Source organism: Anoplopoma fimbria, chromosome 2 (genome assembly GCF_027596085.1).
Source record: "Anoplopoma fimbria isolate UVic2021 breed Golden Eagle Sablefish chromosome 2, Afim_UVic_2022, whole genome shotgun sequence".
Classification (NCBI taxonomy): Eukaryota; Metazoa; Chordata; class Actinopteri; order Perciformes; family Anoplopomatidae; genus Anoplopoma; species Anoplopoma fimbria.
The window spans coordinates 20570276-20587101 of NC_072450.1; the positions used below are offsets into that span (position 1 = coordinate 20570276).

At 39.0% G+C, this 16826-nt stretch overlaps 2 protein-coding genes across 2 annotated transcripts; one reads left to right on the forward strand and one right to left on the reverse strand.

Annotated features, from left to right (window-relative positions):
- The first annotated feature begins 2979 nt into the window (after positions 1–2979).
- On the forward strand, positions 2980–8226 carry eif3jb (eukaryotic translation initiation factor 3, subunit Jb). The gene is made up of 8 exons (XM_054613895.1): positions 2980–3109; positions 3249–3337; positions 5364–5421; positions 5549–5655; positions 5752–5848; positions 6377–6544; positions 6654–6727; positions 7017–8226. Exons 1-8 carry the CDS (start codon positions 3097–3099, stop codon positions 7143–7145), a joined length of 735 nt encoding a protein of 244 aa, XP_054469870.1. The 5' UTR covers positions 2980–3096; the 3' UTR covers positions 7146–8226.
- Positions 8227–8537: 311 nt separating this feature from the next.
- On the reverse strand, positions 8538–14738 carry cilp (cartilage intermediate layer protein, nucleotide pyrophosphohydrolase). The gene is made up of 8 exons (XM_054620077.1): positions 14672–14738; positions 13962–14015; positions 13599–13868; positions 12409–12588; positions 11983–12288; positions 11727–11835; positions 11051–11199; positions 8538–10897 (listed from the first exon to the last, which is right to left on the reverse strand). Exons 1-8 carry the CDS (start codon positions 14736–14738, stop codon positions 8538–8540), a joined length of 3495 nt encoding a protein of 1164 aa, XP_054476052.1.
- Positions 14739–16826: the final 2088 nt, after the last annotated feature.

The following is a 16826-nucleotide window of genomic DNA, read 5'->3' on the forward strand; positions in this document are numbered from 1 at the left end:
TGTTTCACCAGAGACAGATCAGCATGTTCTCCTATGAGCAGGCTGCTGCAGTAACTGATGAGCAGCTCTCTGCTCTGTCAGACGTTCAGAGGACAGCTCTGGCTATGGTGCTGACACCGTGGGAGGACAGGCCTGTTGACTTTAGAGGTAAACCACTTAAACCTTTGATGCTCCTATTGTCCACTGACTACTGTAAAGAAGGGTCATTTTTGGAAGCTTGCTTATTTTTTTTGTTTATCTGGTGACATTAGTATACAAGAAGTAGAGCACTTAAAGTTTGCGCTAAATGGAAATCAGACAAGATGTGCACTGACAGACATCACTCCAACTAATATGTAAGAAAACTATTGCCAAAATAAACTCTACAAAGAAAAAAACTAAATGTTTCTCCAAAGATGTAATATTTTATTTTGTTTTGTTGAGATAATCTTGAAGCTGATCATCCATCATCTGCAATTTCTTAAAAAAATCCAGCTGTCAGTAGCTCCTCTATGTCATTTGTGCTCACAGGCATTAAAGCTAAATATGATCAGATCGTACACAAAAGGGCTATCAATTTTATATTTTAAGTGTGAATGCATTTTATACACAAAACCCTGGTTAGACTTGTATGTGTGGATACAGTGTGGAATTGGGACCCATTATGAGACACAATTAGGCTGTTTATGTGTGCTTTAATTATTTAATAGTTACATTATCCATTTTATAGACTCAATTATATAATAGAAAAAACAATAACATATGATTACCTTGCGATTGATTGTGAACCTCTTATATGATGATGTGAAACAGATTCAATTGGGATGAGCATTCTTCCACTTATTGTGTTATGTCATTGCCATAACAGAAATGTACCTCTAATACTGGAATATCACAACTGACCAACTCAACAAGATGTAATGAAATACTCTGAAATTTGTTTAACAGTGTTTTTTCTTATGACAAACAAATATAGATAACTCACATTGCATTGCAATAAATTTGTATTGGTTTCACTGTAATCCTGTAGGGAAGTCACTGGGGCTGGCACCGAGCCACAGTCCTCTGTGTCTCATACTGGGACTGCTGATGCTGCTGCTCCTGCTCTGCCCCGACCTGATCTGCCCCGGCACATGACCCCACTCACCCCTGCTGGATCGGGAAACACCTCTGCACCCACATAACCAAGATGATCTCATCTATATGTGCAATACAATACCTCTTAGAAATGACCAGCACTTCAGGATTTCTATAAAGTGTATTTAATGAGATTTTAATTTATTTTGTGCAACTGACACTTATATATACACATATCAACATTTAGCACTGGAGCAACCAAATGTCTAGTTTCATTCAAAATATTGAAAAAATAACATTGTTACAGTATACAATATAAACATTAAATACATTAAGTCAACCCAACACTCACATAATTATGTTCATACACTAATATATATTTTGCTTATTTATTTATTTATTTATAATTTTTTTAATAAACCTGTATGAATCCCTACCGCCCCTTCTTTAGGATATGACGCCATACCCAGAAAAGCAACCCTAACACTTAAAAGATTTAACAATAGTCATGAGACAGTTATAATGAGCAAATCAAAGTTCTGATGCAAATATACAAAGTAATATATTTTTGTGAAATTATATAAAATGATATAATATTTTTTCAGAGTAAGAGTTGTAATGTTTGCTACATTTATATATCTATTGTGAGTTACCTTGATAACAGGTACATAATGCTCAATGAGACCTGATTGTTATAGTGTTGGTCAACTTCAGTCTATTTTTGCTGTGAGTTGTGCACACTTTCTGGTGTGATGATCTAAATGATTAAACTGAACCAATCTGCCTCCGATTGACTCTGTTTATTTATGATAAAAATGGTATATAATATACTATGTGGACGCAGAAAATATATATACTTATTTCTTATGATTTATTTTTGACTTTTTAATTCAACATCATGTAGATAGTAAGTTCAATATGATAATTATGGACATTGTATAAAAAAACCTCAATAATATAAAGTAAGTCAAGGTCATGATTTTAAAATAAAAATGATGTTTGTTATTTTTACTATTTTACTCAGAATTTTGATAAACTATCTAACAATATGACTTAGATCTTAAAATATTTAGATCTGAGTCAATAATATAAAGTAAGTCAAGGTCATGATTTTAAAATAAAAATGATGTTTGTTTGACTATTTTACTCAGCATTTTGATAAACTACCTAACAATATTGACTAGTACTTTTTACTTAAAAAAAAAAGTACTCAAAGTTATGAGTCAATAATATAAAGTAAGTCAAGGTCATGATTTTAAAATAAAAATTATGTTCGTTATTTTGACTATTTTAAACTACCTAACAATATTGACTAGTACTTTTTACTTAAAAAATAACCAATGAGGGCGATATGTTGAAATAATGTATATAATATATAATGAATTCCACCACTTCATCCATTTTCATATATTTATATATACTTATTTCTTATGATTTATTTTCGACTTTTTAATTCAACATCATGTAGATAGTAAGTTCAATATGATAATTATGGACATTGTATCAAAGTTATGAGTCAATAATATAAAGTAAGTCAAGGTCTGTTTGTTTGTTATTTTGACTATTTTACTCAGAATTTTGATAAACTATCTAACAATATGACTTAGATCTTAAAATATTGACTAGTACTTTTTACTTAAAAAAAAAAAGTACTCAAAGTTATGAGTCAATAATATAAAGTAAGTCAAGGTCATGATTTTAAAATAAAAATGATGTTTGTTTGACTATTTTACTCAGAATCTTGATAAACTACCTAACAATATTGACTTTTTACTTAAAAAATAACCAATGAGGGCGATATGTTGAAATAATGTATATAATAAATAATGAATTCCACCTCTGCTTGTCACATCATCCACCCCACACAACCCTCTTATGTTTGGCACTATTTAATGCAGTAGAGGAGCCCGGTGTGGCGCTGGGTGACGGAGGCCGTGTCATAAGATAAGCACAGTGACGTCCAGAAGGTGGGAGCCGTTACTGAACGTGGCCAACGGGCTGCAGCACTGAGAGCCTGTCAGACAAACCAACACAGCCAACATGGCGGACTGGGGTGAGAAACTAAGTTCGGAGGGATAGCTATCTGTACATCAGCCCGCTTGACACAGCCTTACACTTGTTGTTGTTTTTTTGTCAAACCCATTCGTTAGATGTGGATCGGCCTAACGAATTTCATGTTGTCGTTTTTACAGACGCTGAAAGCTTCGAGGTGGAGGAGCCGATTAAAAAGGCGGCAGCGATGGACAAATGGGAAGGAGAAGACGACGAGGACGACGTGAAGGTAAACGGAACGCTCGTTCTGCGGGCGAACGTTCGACGAGGTGTTCGCGTTCGGACCGTTAGTAGCAGGGTGGGTCAGTTAACGGTCACGCTAACGGGCCGTTGAGGCGTCGTCGCCCCGCCGCGGTGCCTCGCTTCGGCTCCGGGTTCAGGCTGCCTGTCACTCCTAACACCCCCCGTGTGTTAGCCGTCAGCTAGCACCGAGCTAACATGTGGCTGTAGCTGGCAGCTTGTAGTTACACAGTGAATGCTGGCCTGCTCCTCAGCAGTTGTGGGTTAAACTGAATCATGTTTTTTAAGAGATGTTGTGTAAACTGTCCTGGGTCTCGTCCAACATGAGGCGGCCTTGGGTTGCTAACCAACTTTAGCCCCCATCCGTTGAAGTCCTCACCACGGGCTGATGACTCAACTCCAGGATGAGGCCTAGCGCGTCACAGCGTTCCATCAGGCGCGTCACAGCGTTCCATCAGGAGCCTCAGGCCAAGTGTTATCAGCTACATGTTGACAAGGCTGCCCCTCCAGAAGCCTCTCATGTTGACCCAGGGAAGCTGCTGGTAGAGGCCTCCTCAATTGTTCAGTTTTCTGTCCCATATGGTGCCCAAAACTAAAGACACTGATGGTTTCATGTCCTTTGTAGTACAATCTGGGGTCTTCTTCAGCAGGAATGGGGAAATGTTTGTGCACAAAGCAGGGACCAACAATGAATTACTGCTCAAAATACATTCATTTGTAATTTGTGGATTGTTTTTGAGGTATTGTTGTATTTACAATATGCTCAAATACAACAGTTTGCTCCTCAAAGCTCATTGAGTAATGTGTGTTAAGAATTGTTAGTTATTTCCCAGTTTGGTATGTGGTACTTTTATTAAACTTTATTGTTCATTTTTATTTTGAAAATGATTAACATTTGCTCATTGGCCATAATTCTTACTTTAATAGTTAAGGCACTCTAATACTGGCATATTGTAAATGATGTATAGATAAATAAATGACACGTAACAGAAATATCTGTAGTATAAATGTAAAGTGATTCTGCTATGCTCCCATCAGCAGAATCAGAAATGCATAGGAGTTCACATGTCGATCAAATTCACATGTGAACTCGTATTGCTGCGGTGCTCAAGCACTTAAACCTTAATGCTGCTTTGACACAGTCTAAATCTGCACACTTACCCTTCTAATTGGGCTTTACCAACTAATATTGTACAGCAGACAGCAACGGGTGTGTTGTTAAAAATGTCTGTGTAAAACTCGTGTGTGTGTGTGTGTGTGTGTGTGTGTCTGTGTGTGTGTGAGAGAGAGATATAAACAGCTGTTTGGGTCACAGCATGTGCGCACCAAAAGGATGGCACATACCAAATTGAACGTCCTGTACCGAATGCTTCAAAACCAATACACATATTGTCATTACCCTACTATCACTATATGGAAGATATACGCAAAGTCCCACAAAAAAGTATGAGCATTGTTAATCATTTACATTTTTTTTCTTAATGTCTATGCTATGTCTGATATAACATGAATTAGTGACCAAATGCAGTCAGATTCAGACTCGGTTGTTAATTAAAGCAGAAAGGATCGAATTTGAAATGGCTACAATCTCCACAAGACACTGGAAAGGCAATTGAAAATATTGTCTTTTTTTGGTTTGGATGGACCTGGACTCTCAGCTTTTTACGTTTCTTGCTTATATCCCTGTGGACCCTACGTGTAGTGTAGTTGCATTGATCTTTCTGAACACCTCATCATTCGGTGCTGGACTTATAAGGATACTGTATTTTTGTATGCAGATATGTCGGTTTTTAAAATGAAGGATTTTTATTGTGTTTTTTGCCATTAGGCAGATTTTGTTAAAGTTTGTGTAAATCCTGTTCGGTTTGTCTGTTAGGTTTGAAAAGTTTACTTCCTCATCATTCAAATGCAAAATATAAACTTTCCAATAGAATTTAGAATGTCTCAATACATTTTTCACACAGTTTGCCTGTTTAACCTGAACAATAAAAACTATCCCACCCTTTTATTCACAGGACAACTGGGATGATGAGGATGAAGATGGCGAGAAAAAGGCAGAGATGAAGAAAAAGGGTACAGTTATGTTTTTTTTCTGCCTGTTTCCCAAGAACATAATACATTGTATTGTATGTTTAAAAATTATCAGAGTTGTCTGCCTTTACTGAAAATTCACATCTGTTATTATTTCCATTATTTAAAGCGTTAGAAACAAAGGTTTCTGAAAAGAAAAAGCTGAGTGAAAAGATCAAAGAGAAAGAAAACCGGTTAAAGAAACAACAACAGGAGAAGAAAGAGTTGGAAGAAGATGTAAGTTAGGTCTTTTTACCTTTTATGGCTGTAATACTTCTATATAATTCACAAACTGTTGTCATCTGTCTGACTTTGTGACATCTTTTATTATAGGAAGAAGAGCTGACACCTGAAGAACAACTTGCAGAGAAGATAAGAGTGAAGAAATTACAGGAAGAAGCTGACTTGGAGCTAGCAAAAGATGCTTTTGGTAAGACATGATCACACTTAAGGTAAATAAAATAAAAAAATCACATGTGGATAAACTCATTTTACCCTTAACACAACTACTTTAGGCCTGGGCAATATGCCAAGATTATTTTTATAAAACAAACGCATAACATAAACGAGGAAATGTATATGGATCCCTAAGATATATATTTTTTTAAAACAGTGGTGACCAAGATGCATACTTCAGTATACATACCGTCAGTCTACAATTGAAAAATCAACTTGCCAGTGCTCTCTAGTGGACAAACTATAGAGTAGGCCCTTTAAACAGAAGACATTTTGACTTGTCAAATAAGGAAAAGCATTGTAAATAATAATATTAATTATGGTTGAATTCTATTTGGCTGCTTTGACTTAAGGTTCCTGGTATTGTGCATGTGCGCTCATCCAAGTCCATTTGGTGATTGCCCGTATATACACTAGTAACAAACTGAAGGTTCAATATAAATGTATGTATGTGACTGTGAATGCCCTTTTTCAAGTGACCTCAAACTGTATTTTCTTTCAGGTGTTGGCAGCACTTCAAATGTCACTGGGATTGATGCCATGTGTCCATCTTCCAAAGAAGACTTCACAGAGTTTGAAAAATTGCTGAAAGAAAAGATATCCCAGTTTGAAAAATCTGTGCATTATTCAAATTTCTTGGATTCATTGTTTCGGGAACTCTGTATTTCATGTAAGCAGCATCTTTTACAGTTATTGTTACTGCATGATATAGATAATTACGTTATTCACAATATCAGTCGGCTTAACCAATAACAATTCTTTTTTTCTCCCTCTTACAGTGGAAGTAGATGACTTGAAGAAAGTCAGTAATTCCCTGACAGCCCTACTTAGTGAAAAACAGAAACAAGAAAAAGTGAGTGGCTGCATCTTTTTATTTTCTCATATTAATTCTGATCTGCAAAAGGGGGTGCTGTTCACCTAGCAGAGCAGAACTAAACTGGGCTATGCAGCCTGGTAGTATTTTCTTTAACATTCATGTGGTTTCTTTACTGAATCTAAAAAGTCACCCTTTTGTTAATTCAATTAAAATATGGATCATTGTAATTTACCAACAGAATTAATAATGTAGTTTGTTGTGTAGTTATAGTTGTAGTTGTATATTAAGCAATTTCTTTAAAAGGGAATTTTATTTGTTTTTACAGCAAAACAAAGGCAAGAAGAAGAAGAAAGGGGTCACACCTGGAGGCGGATTGAAAGCACAGATGAGAGACGAACTTGACTATGCAGAGTTCGATGGTGGCTACGCCCAAGACTATGAGGACTTCATGTGACACTGGCTCCATCACTTCTGCCCTTTACCCCTCCCTACCCTCAGAAATGCAGCTTTACCTTCTCATGCTGTCCAGTGCCATCCTGGAAAATCTGAACTATGTGTTGCCCCCTACATTTTGCTTCAATGACCAGAGGGATACCAGGGAGCATCCAGTCTCACCAACTCTTTATGTTCATACATATGGAATTGCCTTTTCTCTGTCTCATTCAGCCTCGACTCACACACACACATCATACATTATCTGTTGGGTGTCCCAGCTTCAATGGAGAATACATTGTAACTGCTGTTGGCTGAGTATTTCAGGGCTAATTTTTTATTAAATGTTGCTTCTGTTGAAACGGCAGATACAGTATTGCAGTTATAAGTAAAGTGACATAGAAACACAAGGTTCTATGCAAATTCTTTAACCAGAATGTCATGGATATATTATTGGTCTTGCTTACCTGTGGATGGTTCCCTTACAGGAAAGTATATAGTATCTATAACTTTGGTTGCCAAATTAAGAACAATTATTAATTTCATTATTCATCTTTATCTCTGGAAAGGTTGCATTGACAGTGATTTTGAGACGCAACATGTAAGTAGAAGCTGTAATTTTACAGAGCACATGACATTCACTGTAAGGTTAAAGGGATAGACAAGCAGGCTATAATAAACGTGACTTTAAAACATCATAGCCATTCCCTTGATACATCTCTGGAATATCCTTGAAAAATATAGAGCAAAGAGTACCTAAAGGTATTTTTTGTGCATGACAAAAAAGTAATTTACTAATTTGATTTCTACTAATGCAGAAAAGGTATCGATCAGGCAAGTGGATTAACTTGCTTTGACTGGTCTCCTAATCATTGCTTCTGCAGGCTTGTATCAAGTGTGATGAGGAGCGGGGGCTTATGGGCTTCACCCACCATGTCTTCATATGGGCTACAGTCAGTTGAAAGGGGTTTATTTCTCCTTTTTTCCGAGCAATTGACCAGTTTCAATGTTACATGGACAATTGGATACACACAATGGGGAAGATACAGCATCTGCAGTGTTTTATAAGCATCCAATTTAATAAATCACTGGTCAAAAATAAATTGTTTCTGTTCTTGTTTACAACATCAATGAAGGAAACTTAAATGCAGTACCACAGCACCCTGATTATTCATTTTTAAAGCATGTGTAATAAATACTGTATTTACAGTTTCAAGTAAATATTAACCACAGTACAGTTTTTAAGGTAAAAATGCAAGAAATAGGTCTAGCTTTGTTAAGTTAAATATTCCCTTAATTTGAAAGAAAAGCAAATATGAAATGTTTGTATCAAAACAAGGTGAATCCTGTCCACTCATCTCCATTGCAGGTCTTGACTTTGTCTCCAAACAGCCTTCACCTTCAGTGTTGTCATTTAGCTTCTGGCCTTTGTGCGCTTTCCTGCAGGATTTCTTGTGCTTCGTCTACTGTTGCTGCGGGGTGCGTTGGCCCTCTGTCTGCGCCGGTTCTGCCTACCTTCTCCTCTCACCACGCTTGTTACTGTTTGACCTTGAGAACTCTGCAGGGACTGGAAGACACTCTGGCTCGCCACCTCACGATCTCCACAGGTGAACGTCAGCGCTACGCCGTCATTGCTCTTCATCACACGAGATGTACCATCAGAAGTGCCATCAAAGCAGCGTCCGAGTGCAATCTCTTTGGCTGTGCGTGGATCCTGGTCTGTCACCGTATAAATTCCGTAGTTGTGGCCCAGGGGGTCAAGAGGTGCTAGCATAGTGAACTCATTGGTGTCATTGTTGACGGCGAGGGGCAGATGGTTGACCAGATACTCCTGAAGGATTGAGTTGACCTGATCTCTTTTACAGCTGCCTTGTGGAATCACCTTCACCAGGGTACGATCCACACGTTCCTGGTCGTACAGCATCCCACTGCACTTGAACTCCAGGCACACAGCTGAAATAGTTGCCTGGTCCATGTCACGGATGCTGCGACTATCTCGGAGGCCATACAGCTGGCCTACCGTCTTCGGATGGGTGCCGCCCATGTTACGGGACCGCACATTGATCTCATGTGGGCTGTTAATTTTGACTTTGACGTAACAGGCCCTGTATTCCATGGGCTTAGGCCACCAGCTCAAGTAGTCCTCTGTCCAGCTCATTGGGTCATCTTCATTGAACGGCACTGTGTTGTAATCGTAGCGGTCTCCTTCTACTCTTGAGAAGCGGAAGTGTGCCGCACTGAACGAGGCCTCCTCACATTCTTTCAAGTTCTCAAATGTGTACACCGGTCCATTGCTTTCCTCCGCTGTGTTGGGACTTGGTTTTGCCACATTGATGCTGAATGCAGTCGTCTTCAGTCTTGGGTCTTCATGGTCAGTCCGCCTGTAGTTCAGCTTACCCAGGTAAGGCTGGGGCACTCCAATTAAGTTGGGATTGAGTTTGGGAGCAGAAGAGACGGCCTCCAGCTCCTCTCCTCCAAGGTTGGCCATGACATACGCAGAGTAGGCATCAGCTTTTTGTTCATCGCAGAAAGCAGGAAGACAGGCGCCATTGGAGCCAGTTATGACACTATCAAAACGTCCCCAGGCACGTGGGTTAGAGGAGTATCCAGCTGTGGGCTCCATGTTTATAAGACTCACCACAACTCCCTCCACCTGCTCACTGGGCATGAAGCGCTCACTACGGAAGGTCCTCACTTTGACATAACACCTGCGGTTCTCTGGGACGTCCAGGTTAAAAAGACGTCTCTCTCTGATTTCCATGTTTCCAATCAGAAAGGTTCTCTCCTCCCTTTTACCTCGTCTTTTCTTCTCCACCTGCAGACTTCCTTCCTCCTCCCACAGGCCAGTCTCAGGGTTCAGTGACCACAGCTTCATGGTATCGAGGTGCTCAGACATCTTCACCTGGGCAGAATCTAGGAACACCTTCACTTCACCTGCGTTTAGTGGCTCGTTGTTTTCTTCACCCCTAAAATCAACTGAGAACATCCCGTAGGTTCTCAGCGGAATTGTATCTCCTTCATCTCCTACAAAGTTGAGATCACTTTGAGCTGCAGCCGCTGTGGAGACGTCTCTGGGGTCTAGGAACGTTACGCTAGCATTCACGTTACCAGTGAAGACTTCTCCTTTTTCTGTGTAGAAGGCATAGGGAGGAATCTGGATTTGAACCATTGCCTCCTGCCCCTCTACCTCCCCAAGCTCCAGAGTGTTGGTTTCTGTTGGGCTGATGGTCACCGGAGGTTTCTTTCTTAGAAGTTTGATCTCATGGTAAACAGCCCCTCCCTTGGTGTTAAATGGAAGTACCTTTGTGGTGTTGACAAATTTCTGCATGTTGTCCACAAAAGTCAGGACTAGCCTCTCTGTGTCTGGAGGAACCTGGATGGAGAATGTACCTTTGTAGCCTGTGCGGCTGATTCTGACTCCATTCATAAAGACATGGCCAAACCTCATTGGCTCACCATTGTCTGCAGCGACGGCCCTACCGTGCACAATGGTCTTGGTGTCCACACATTTCTGGCAGCCGCACTCAGTCACCACCATGGTGGGTAGTTGGTAGCCCTGGCATGTTAGCTGCCTCTTCTCCATCTTTTTGACACCACAGCAGTAAGTCACTTTGTCTTTGCACCTGATGCCATTGTCCAGCTGTCCAGAACATGTACTTGAAGGGCACTTGCCCACATCGTAGTAAAAGGAGTCTGTGCTGTTTTGGTGGCAGTCATGTGGAAGACGGATGAGGTGGGATTCAGGTTTGGGATTACATGAATGCTCGTCTCTACCTGCGTAACAGAAGGAGGGTTGAATTTAGTTTGATGACACTACTATCTTTCTGATGTAAAATACAGTAGGAATCCCATTTATATTACTCAATGCTCACAAAGTCTGTGCATTCATATTACTGTGTATTTAATATAAAATTACTGAGAACACACCTAAGACTTTGAGTGTAGCTGGTTTGGTCTTAATAGCCCCAGAGGGACCACTTGCTTTGCAATAATACTCCCCAGTCTGCTCAGGGAGCAGATTTTTTAGGACCAAGGTGCTGTCAGACTGCTTCTCCAGGAGGCTGTTGTTATGAAACCTGTTGGTTCACACATAAGAAAAGGGAAGCAAAGTCGTTGAATGTTCCATATTATTCAGATATTTGATGCATCCATGCAGGGCTGTAGTAAGTCCGGTCTTGAGACCACTTTGTTGATGTCTAGTACTTGTCTTGGTCTCGTGCCTTGTTGGATTCCAAATGGTCTTGGTGTCAGGTTAGCTATTGACAACTGGTAAAGTTGTTCCAGTATGCTGATCCGCATTCAGTTGTGAAGAACTCTGCCTGATTATTCTAATCATCATGCTAGAAAAAAATAAATAAACCTACATCTCCACCTCTTTCTGAGCGTACCTGTAGAAACCTGTTATGGTCCTCAAACCTATTCTATGCATTGATCGGTTTGATGCTAGAAGACAGATGAATATTGTTTATAGATAGATTATATATGTCCATTCTAACTCTATAATCACTATAGTAGCTTTGGACAGACACTATTGCCTAGCATGGTCCTGAACAGAATTCAATATGCTCTGGACTCGGTCTAATTTCACTGTTAAAATTCCTACCATTGGTACTTGTCTGGTTGAGGTGTTCCTGCCACTTTGCAGCAGAAGGCAGCAGTTTGTCCTTCCCTCCTTGCTTTGCTCTCAGGGCTGCCCAGCACATGAAGCTTCTCTGACAAATCACAATCAAAGAAAAAAACATTAACTATTAGCTTCCTTACATGTTTAACAAACTTGTCAATAACAAGCACATCAAAATGAACTTTTTGGTTAACTGCAATGCAATATTTTGGTGTAAATCTATGGACATCCACTGTACCTGTTCTTTTCAGCTGAACAGTGAGGACAGAGGTACGTTCAGCACTGTGGGGCACAACAACACTGAGGGTGGCGTGGCCCTGCAGGAGGACTGTCAGGGTAGTGTTGCCATCAGGGCAGATACCAGGGATGCGGAAATGCCCGTTGTGGTCGGTAAGGGTAAGGAGCTTGCCAGAGCGAAGGATAGTCGCCCCTTCAGCAGTGAGACCTCCCGCACCACGAACAGAACCCAGAAGGATGTGTTCCTCACACATGCATGCGTCACACTCAGCATTCACCTTCCCCATCACACACTGCTGGGAGCAATCTAAAGAGTAAAGTATTACAAGGAAGCCATTTTATGAATACTGGGTCTCCCAGATCCAATGACGAATAAATATAGTATTGCAGAAGAAGGGTCTGTCTCAGTAATCTAGGGTTGGCTCACCTGTTTTTGGGCACTCAGGTCCACTGCATGCTATCACTTCCACTTTAGGTCCACTGCAAGGCATAGTGCGTGACTGGCAGTGTCTGGTGCGCAGTTGGACCCCCACCTGACCACAAAGGGCAGGGCATGGGTCCCAGTCTGACCACGGACCCCAGTTAGCCTGAATGTTCACAATTGTATCTGTTGGAAAAATTGCAAATAACAGTCAAATCATCACCTGAGAAGAAGGACCGTGGCGTATCACCAGCAACGTCAGAAGTTTGAGGTACAAGACTCAGAAGGGTGAATTCACAAAGAATGGATTGTGGACGCTGATGGCTCACAATGCTAATTATATTACAGTGCAAACCATCTACAGAGTTTTTTAGTCTGGTTTTCCCTTTTCCATGCCTGATTGCAATTTATTCATGTGGCAAAGGATAAATGCGCTAGAGACCAATGCTTTTGTTGTGATGAGAGAGAGGCAGCCTGAGCCTGTCGGCACCCGATACATTAAGTCAATTCAATTTGGGCCGTTCATTATCATAGACTCGGCTCAGGTCGAACTTGGTCTCATTTAACTTCTCTGCTTTCATTCTGCCTGTATATATATATATATAAAATATTTATTACATTTCTCTTATTTTAAAGTGACAGTTCTGCCCAAAATGAAAAATACATAATATCCCTCTTACCTGTAGTGCTTTTTTATCATTCTAGATTTTTGTGGTATGAGTTGCCTAGTTTTGGAGATATCAGCTGATTTCTGGTTTCAGGTGCCAAATGATACATTTGAAAAACAGACCTTGTTGTGAGCAATTTAATAAACCTGGTCATGATTTCTGGAAAGAGACTAGTCAACTCACACCAAAACAATCTAGACTGAGGTACGAGGGAACTGTTTCTTTTAAATATTGAGATGAACAGTCCCTTTTAAAGCTTTTTTGTGATATTTGAGGGTTTTTTTTCTCATGCGTTTATTGAAATGACATGCAGGGGAGCTTTACTCATTGTTTTATTTTTTGTGAGGCAACATGCATCTGCATATGTGCAAATAGCACCGCTTTTAGCGGTGCATTTCACCCTTTGTCAGTGCTTTGAGAATTATACATTTTCTTTTTGTCTTATTTGCACAGGTTTAGCACAAAGGCTGTTACATTAAGACAATTTTTGGTGACTGAATGAATATTAAAGGCATTACGAGATCAAACCTTTGGGACAGAGGAAACGGACTGAGTAGTTGGAGCAGTTGCGTTCAGGACCCTGCTCCTCGTTAAGGCACCAGAAGCCGACAGTGGGGTCTGCATGGACCATCTCCCCAGTTTCACGGGCTGGGACCCATTCAGTGGTTCTGGCTTCGATTGCCCGGGGAGTTTCACACACTCGGGAACGGTAGTAGAAGCGAATGGCCTCCAGCTGCTCATAGTCTCCACGGCCTCCGGGGTGGTCGACATTGAACCATGTGGTCCACTCATAGTTGTCTAGACACAAAACAAGTTAGGGACTCAAACCACCAGAAAAAATGCCTTAATACAGTTGACTACATATTTAGTACATTGGGAATAAAAAGTTACCATCAGAGTGGAACACAGAAGGGGATGAATCCTTGTTGTCTCTTCTCCATGATTCTGCAAGAGACAAATCCAAACGTGACAGATTTCTTTACTGTATCTCACATGATTTTTATACCGTGCACTACAGTAATATCTGACAATGCACTTTGTTCTCCCCTCTCCAAAAATAGTGAGTTGTATTTAACTCAAACATGATATCAAATCATTAAATATTTGAAATTATAATAACCTTGAAGATACTTTTTATGTATCTGAGAGTTCTGGTTGTGAAAATCTTTAACTATTGAAATATTTTTTTTTTCAAAAAGATAAAGAAAGACTTTGTAGGAGGAAATATGTAACGAGTTGACTACAGCTGTCTGTAAAATCTGCAAACTGTAATTAAGTTGTAGATGTCTAGCACAGTCAATTTTGAACATAAAGGCTGACCAGTTTGATTGAGAAAACCAGGTCCAGATCATGGAATAATCCAGTAGGGGGTAACATTAATTTAGATAACGTGACCACACACAAACTACCATATTTAACACATACTGTACATTGTCTGTTTTATCATCCTGCCTCAAACTTTTTTTTATACTTTTCTCCAACTTTGTTTAACAATGCACAACTATTTGTCTTGGTTTCAATGTACATTCATTTGTAAGTGTCCCCATCTGCTGTATACGTTTGTAGCAAAGCTGCTGTGTGAATATTGTTGATTGACCCACCTTGAGCTGTAACAACAATGACTGTGGTGATTCCCAGGGTGAGAAGAAGAAGAGGCCTCACCGACATTCTCACACGCTGCCGCTACACCTGACCCTTGAACTTTCACCTCTCTCAATGAGAGTTTCACAGCGGGAACTCCAAATAAGATGGAGTCCAGCGTCAGAGCCTTACTGGGTGCACAATTTGGATGAAAAATGGTGAGACGTAACAAAAACAGTTTTAATGTTGCATTTCAATTTTCTTTAAGGTACACAACACATCCCTCCCACAACTGTATATATGAGTCAATTAGACAGTTATATGTAATAAAAAGCTTCTTTCTTAATTTGATTTTAATGTCTAACTTAACAAAAAGAAATGCAACAATAGTTTACAACTGAAACTAAAACTCACATGTTTCTTTAAAGATAGATTCCATCATCTTTGTCTATATGGTTGAAAAAAACATACTAGGACAGAAACCCCCCCCCACTCAGATTACACATCTGTGTAAACCATCACCATTTGTCACTGGACACGGAAACATTTTTGCATCCACTAACAAAACACTGGCTAGACAATCCAAACACCCCCACGCACAAAGTTTGCTTTTGTACAGTGAATATGAATATACTGAAATTCACTGGCAAATCCCCACATAACAGACCAATGTGTCCCCTTTGCTTTTTTTTAATTGAACGAACAGAAAGAATTTTGATAAAATTAGGATTGGGCAGCCTGGGTTATATGCAGTAGCAGTAATAACAACAAAGGCTATTATTATACATGTAAGTCACCAATCTGAAGTAAAGATGGATGTATTTTACATGATCATTCACATTTTAAAACTATTCAAATTTCAGGCTCTGAAATTTTAATTAAGTCTTCACTTTTACTTATTTTAAACTCAAACCGCTTATTCAAAGGACCAAACCATATAAATAAGTTGCGTTTAAGATTGAGGTATTGCTCTGCCTTTACGATTGTAAGTACATGGTTGGTAAGAGAACATATTTATTAATCTGTTTCTTTCTTACCTTCTTGTTGAGTGCACTGAACTCCTGGCTTCAGATTTTTGAAAAGAAATGTCCTTATTTACTTTTTCCCTATTTTTTGTTTCTTTATATTTCTCTCACACATCTCTCTCCTTCTATTCTGTTCTTCACTCTAGTTCAGCTCACTCCTTCACTGTCTCATTTATACCTCCCTTCCACCAGCACCCCTCCCTCCTCTTTTGACAGTGTGCCACAGTTTCTTTTGATTACACTGTTATCCTTATAACTAATCTCTATCATTGTACAACCAAGACACCCAATGGTTATTAGATAGTGCTTTATATAAAAGAAGGACAGTCATGGGGTCTTGGTAACAAATGCTGGTGTAAATAAATCAACTCTCCCCTCCCCCTAATATCATAAAAAAAAAAAAAAAAAAAAAAGGTCATAGTATATTGTTTATTGATTATTGTTTAGTAACTGGATCCCCATTAGCTGACACCTTGGTCATACATTTTAGTATGCCATGAAAAATCTAACAAAAAAGCCATAGTATGCCATGAAAAAATGTCATGAAACTTTATAGTATAGTATGCCATAAACATTTATCAAAAGGACATAATATAGTAAACCATGAAAGAAATCATATAATGTGCGGCCTAATCAAAGTCATAGAAAAGTATGTAAAAAAGCCATTAAAAAGTAAATATATAGTAGGTCAAACTAAATACTTTTATAAAGAATATTATAACAATGTCATAAAAAGTCATAGTATAGTATGTCATAAAGGTTATTATGTAAAAATGTTGTATTCCATAGAAATGTCAATAAAAGTAATTAAAAAAGTAATATTATAGTACGACATAAAAAATGTCATAAAAGTAATACAAAAATTCATAGTATAGTATCTCATAAAATGTTATAAAAAGTCATAAAGGACACAGCCATTAAAAATGTCATGAAAAAGACATTGACGACACGACACAGCCAATAATCTATATTATAAGAATCCTCTTTTGGTTATATTTATTTCTTTGATTTAAACAACACCCACCGCTTTTATTTCCTTGTAGTCTGCCTCACACATTTAGTTTTGTATTACATACACAAGCTTATTGTTACCAAACACATCTGTTTTGTATACTTCTTTTTCTTTAATTAACAAGGTTATAACAAATGT

Excerpts from the sequence above, each read along its gene's own strand:
- cilp (XM_054620077.1), bottom strand. The coding sequence starts at position 14,738 with ATGTCGGTGAGGCCTCTTCTTCTTCTCACCCTGGGAATCACCACAGTC. Across the intron at positions 13,869-13,961 it reads TTCTGTGTTCCACTCTGATG|ACAACTATGAGTGGACCACA; the intron begins GTAACTTTTTAT and ends TTTTGTGTCTAG. Across the intron at positions 10,898-11,050 it reads AGCTACACTCAAAGTCTTAG|GTAGAGACGAGCATTCATGT; the intron begins GTGTGTTCTCAG and ends TCTGTTACGCAG.
- eif3jb (XM_054613895.1), top strand. Across the intron at positions 6,545-6,653 it reads TCGGGAACTCTGTATTTCAT|TGGAAGTAGATGACTTGAAG; the intron begins GTAAGCAGCATC and ends TCCCTCTTACAG. Across the intron at positions 6,728-7,016 it reads AAAAACAGAAACAAGAAAAA|CAAAACAAAGGCAAGAAGAA; the intron begins GTGAGTGGCTGC and ends TTGTTTTTACAG.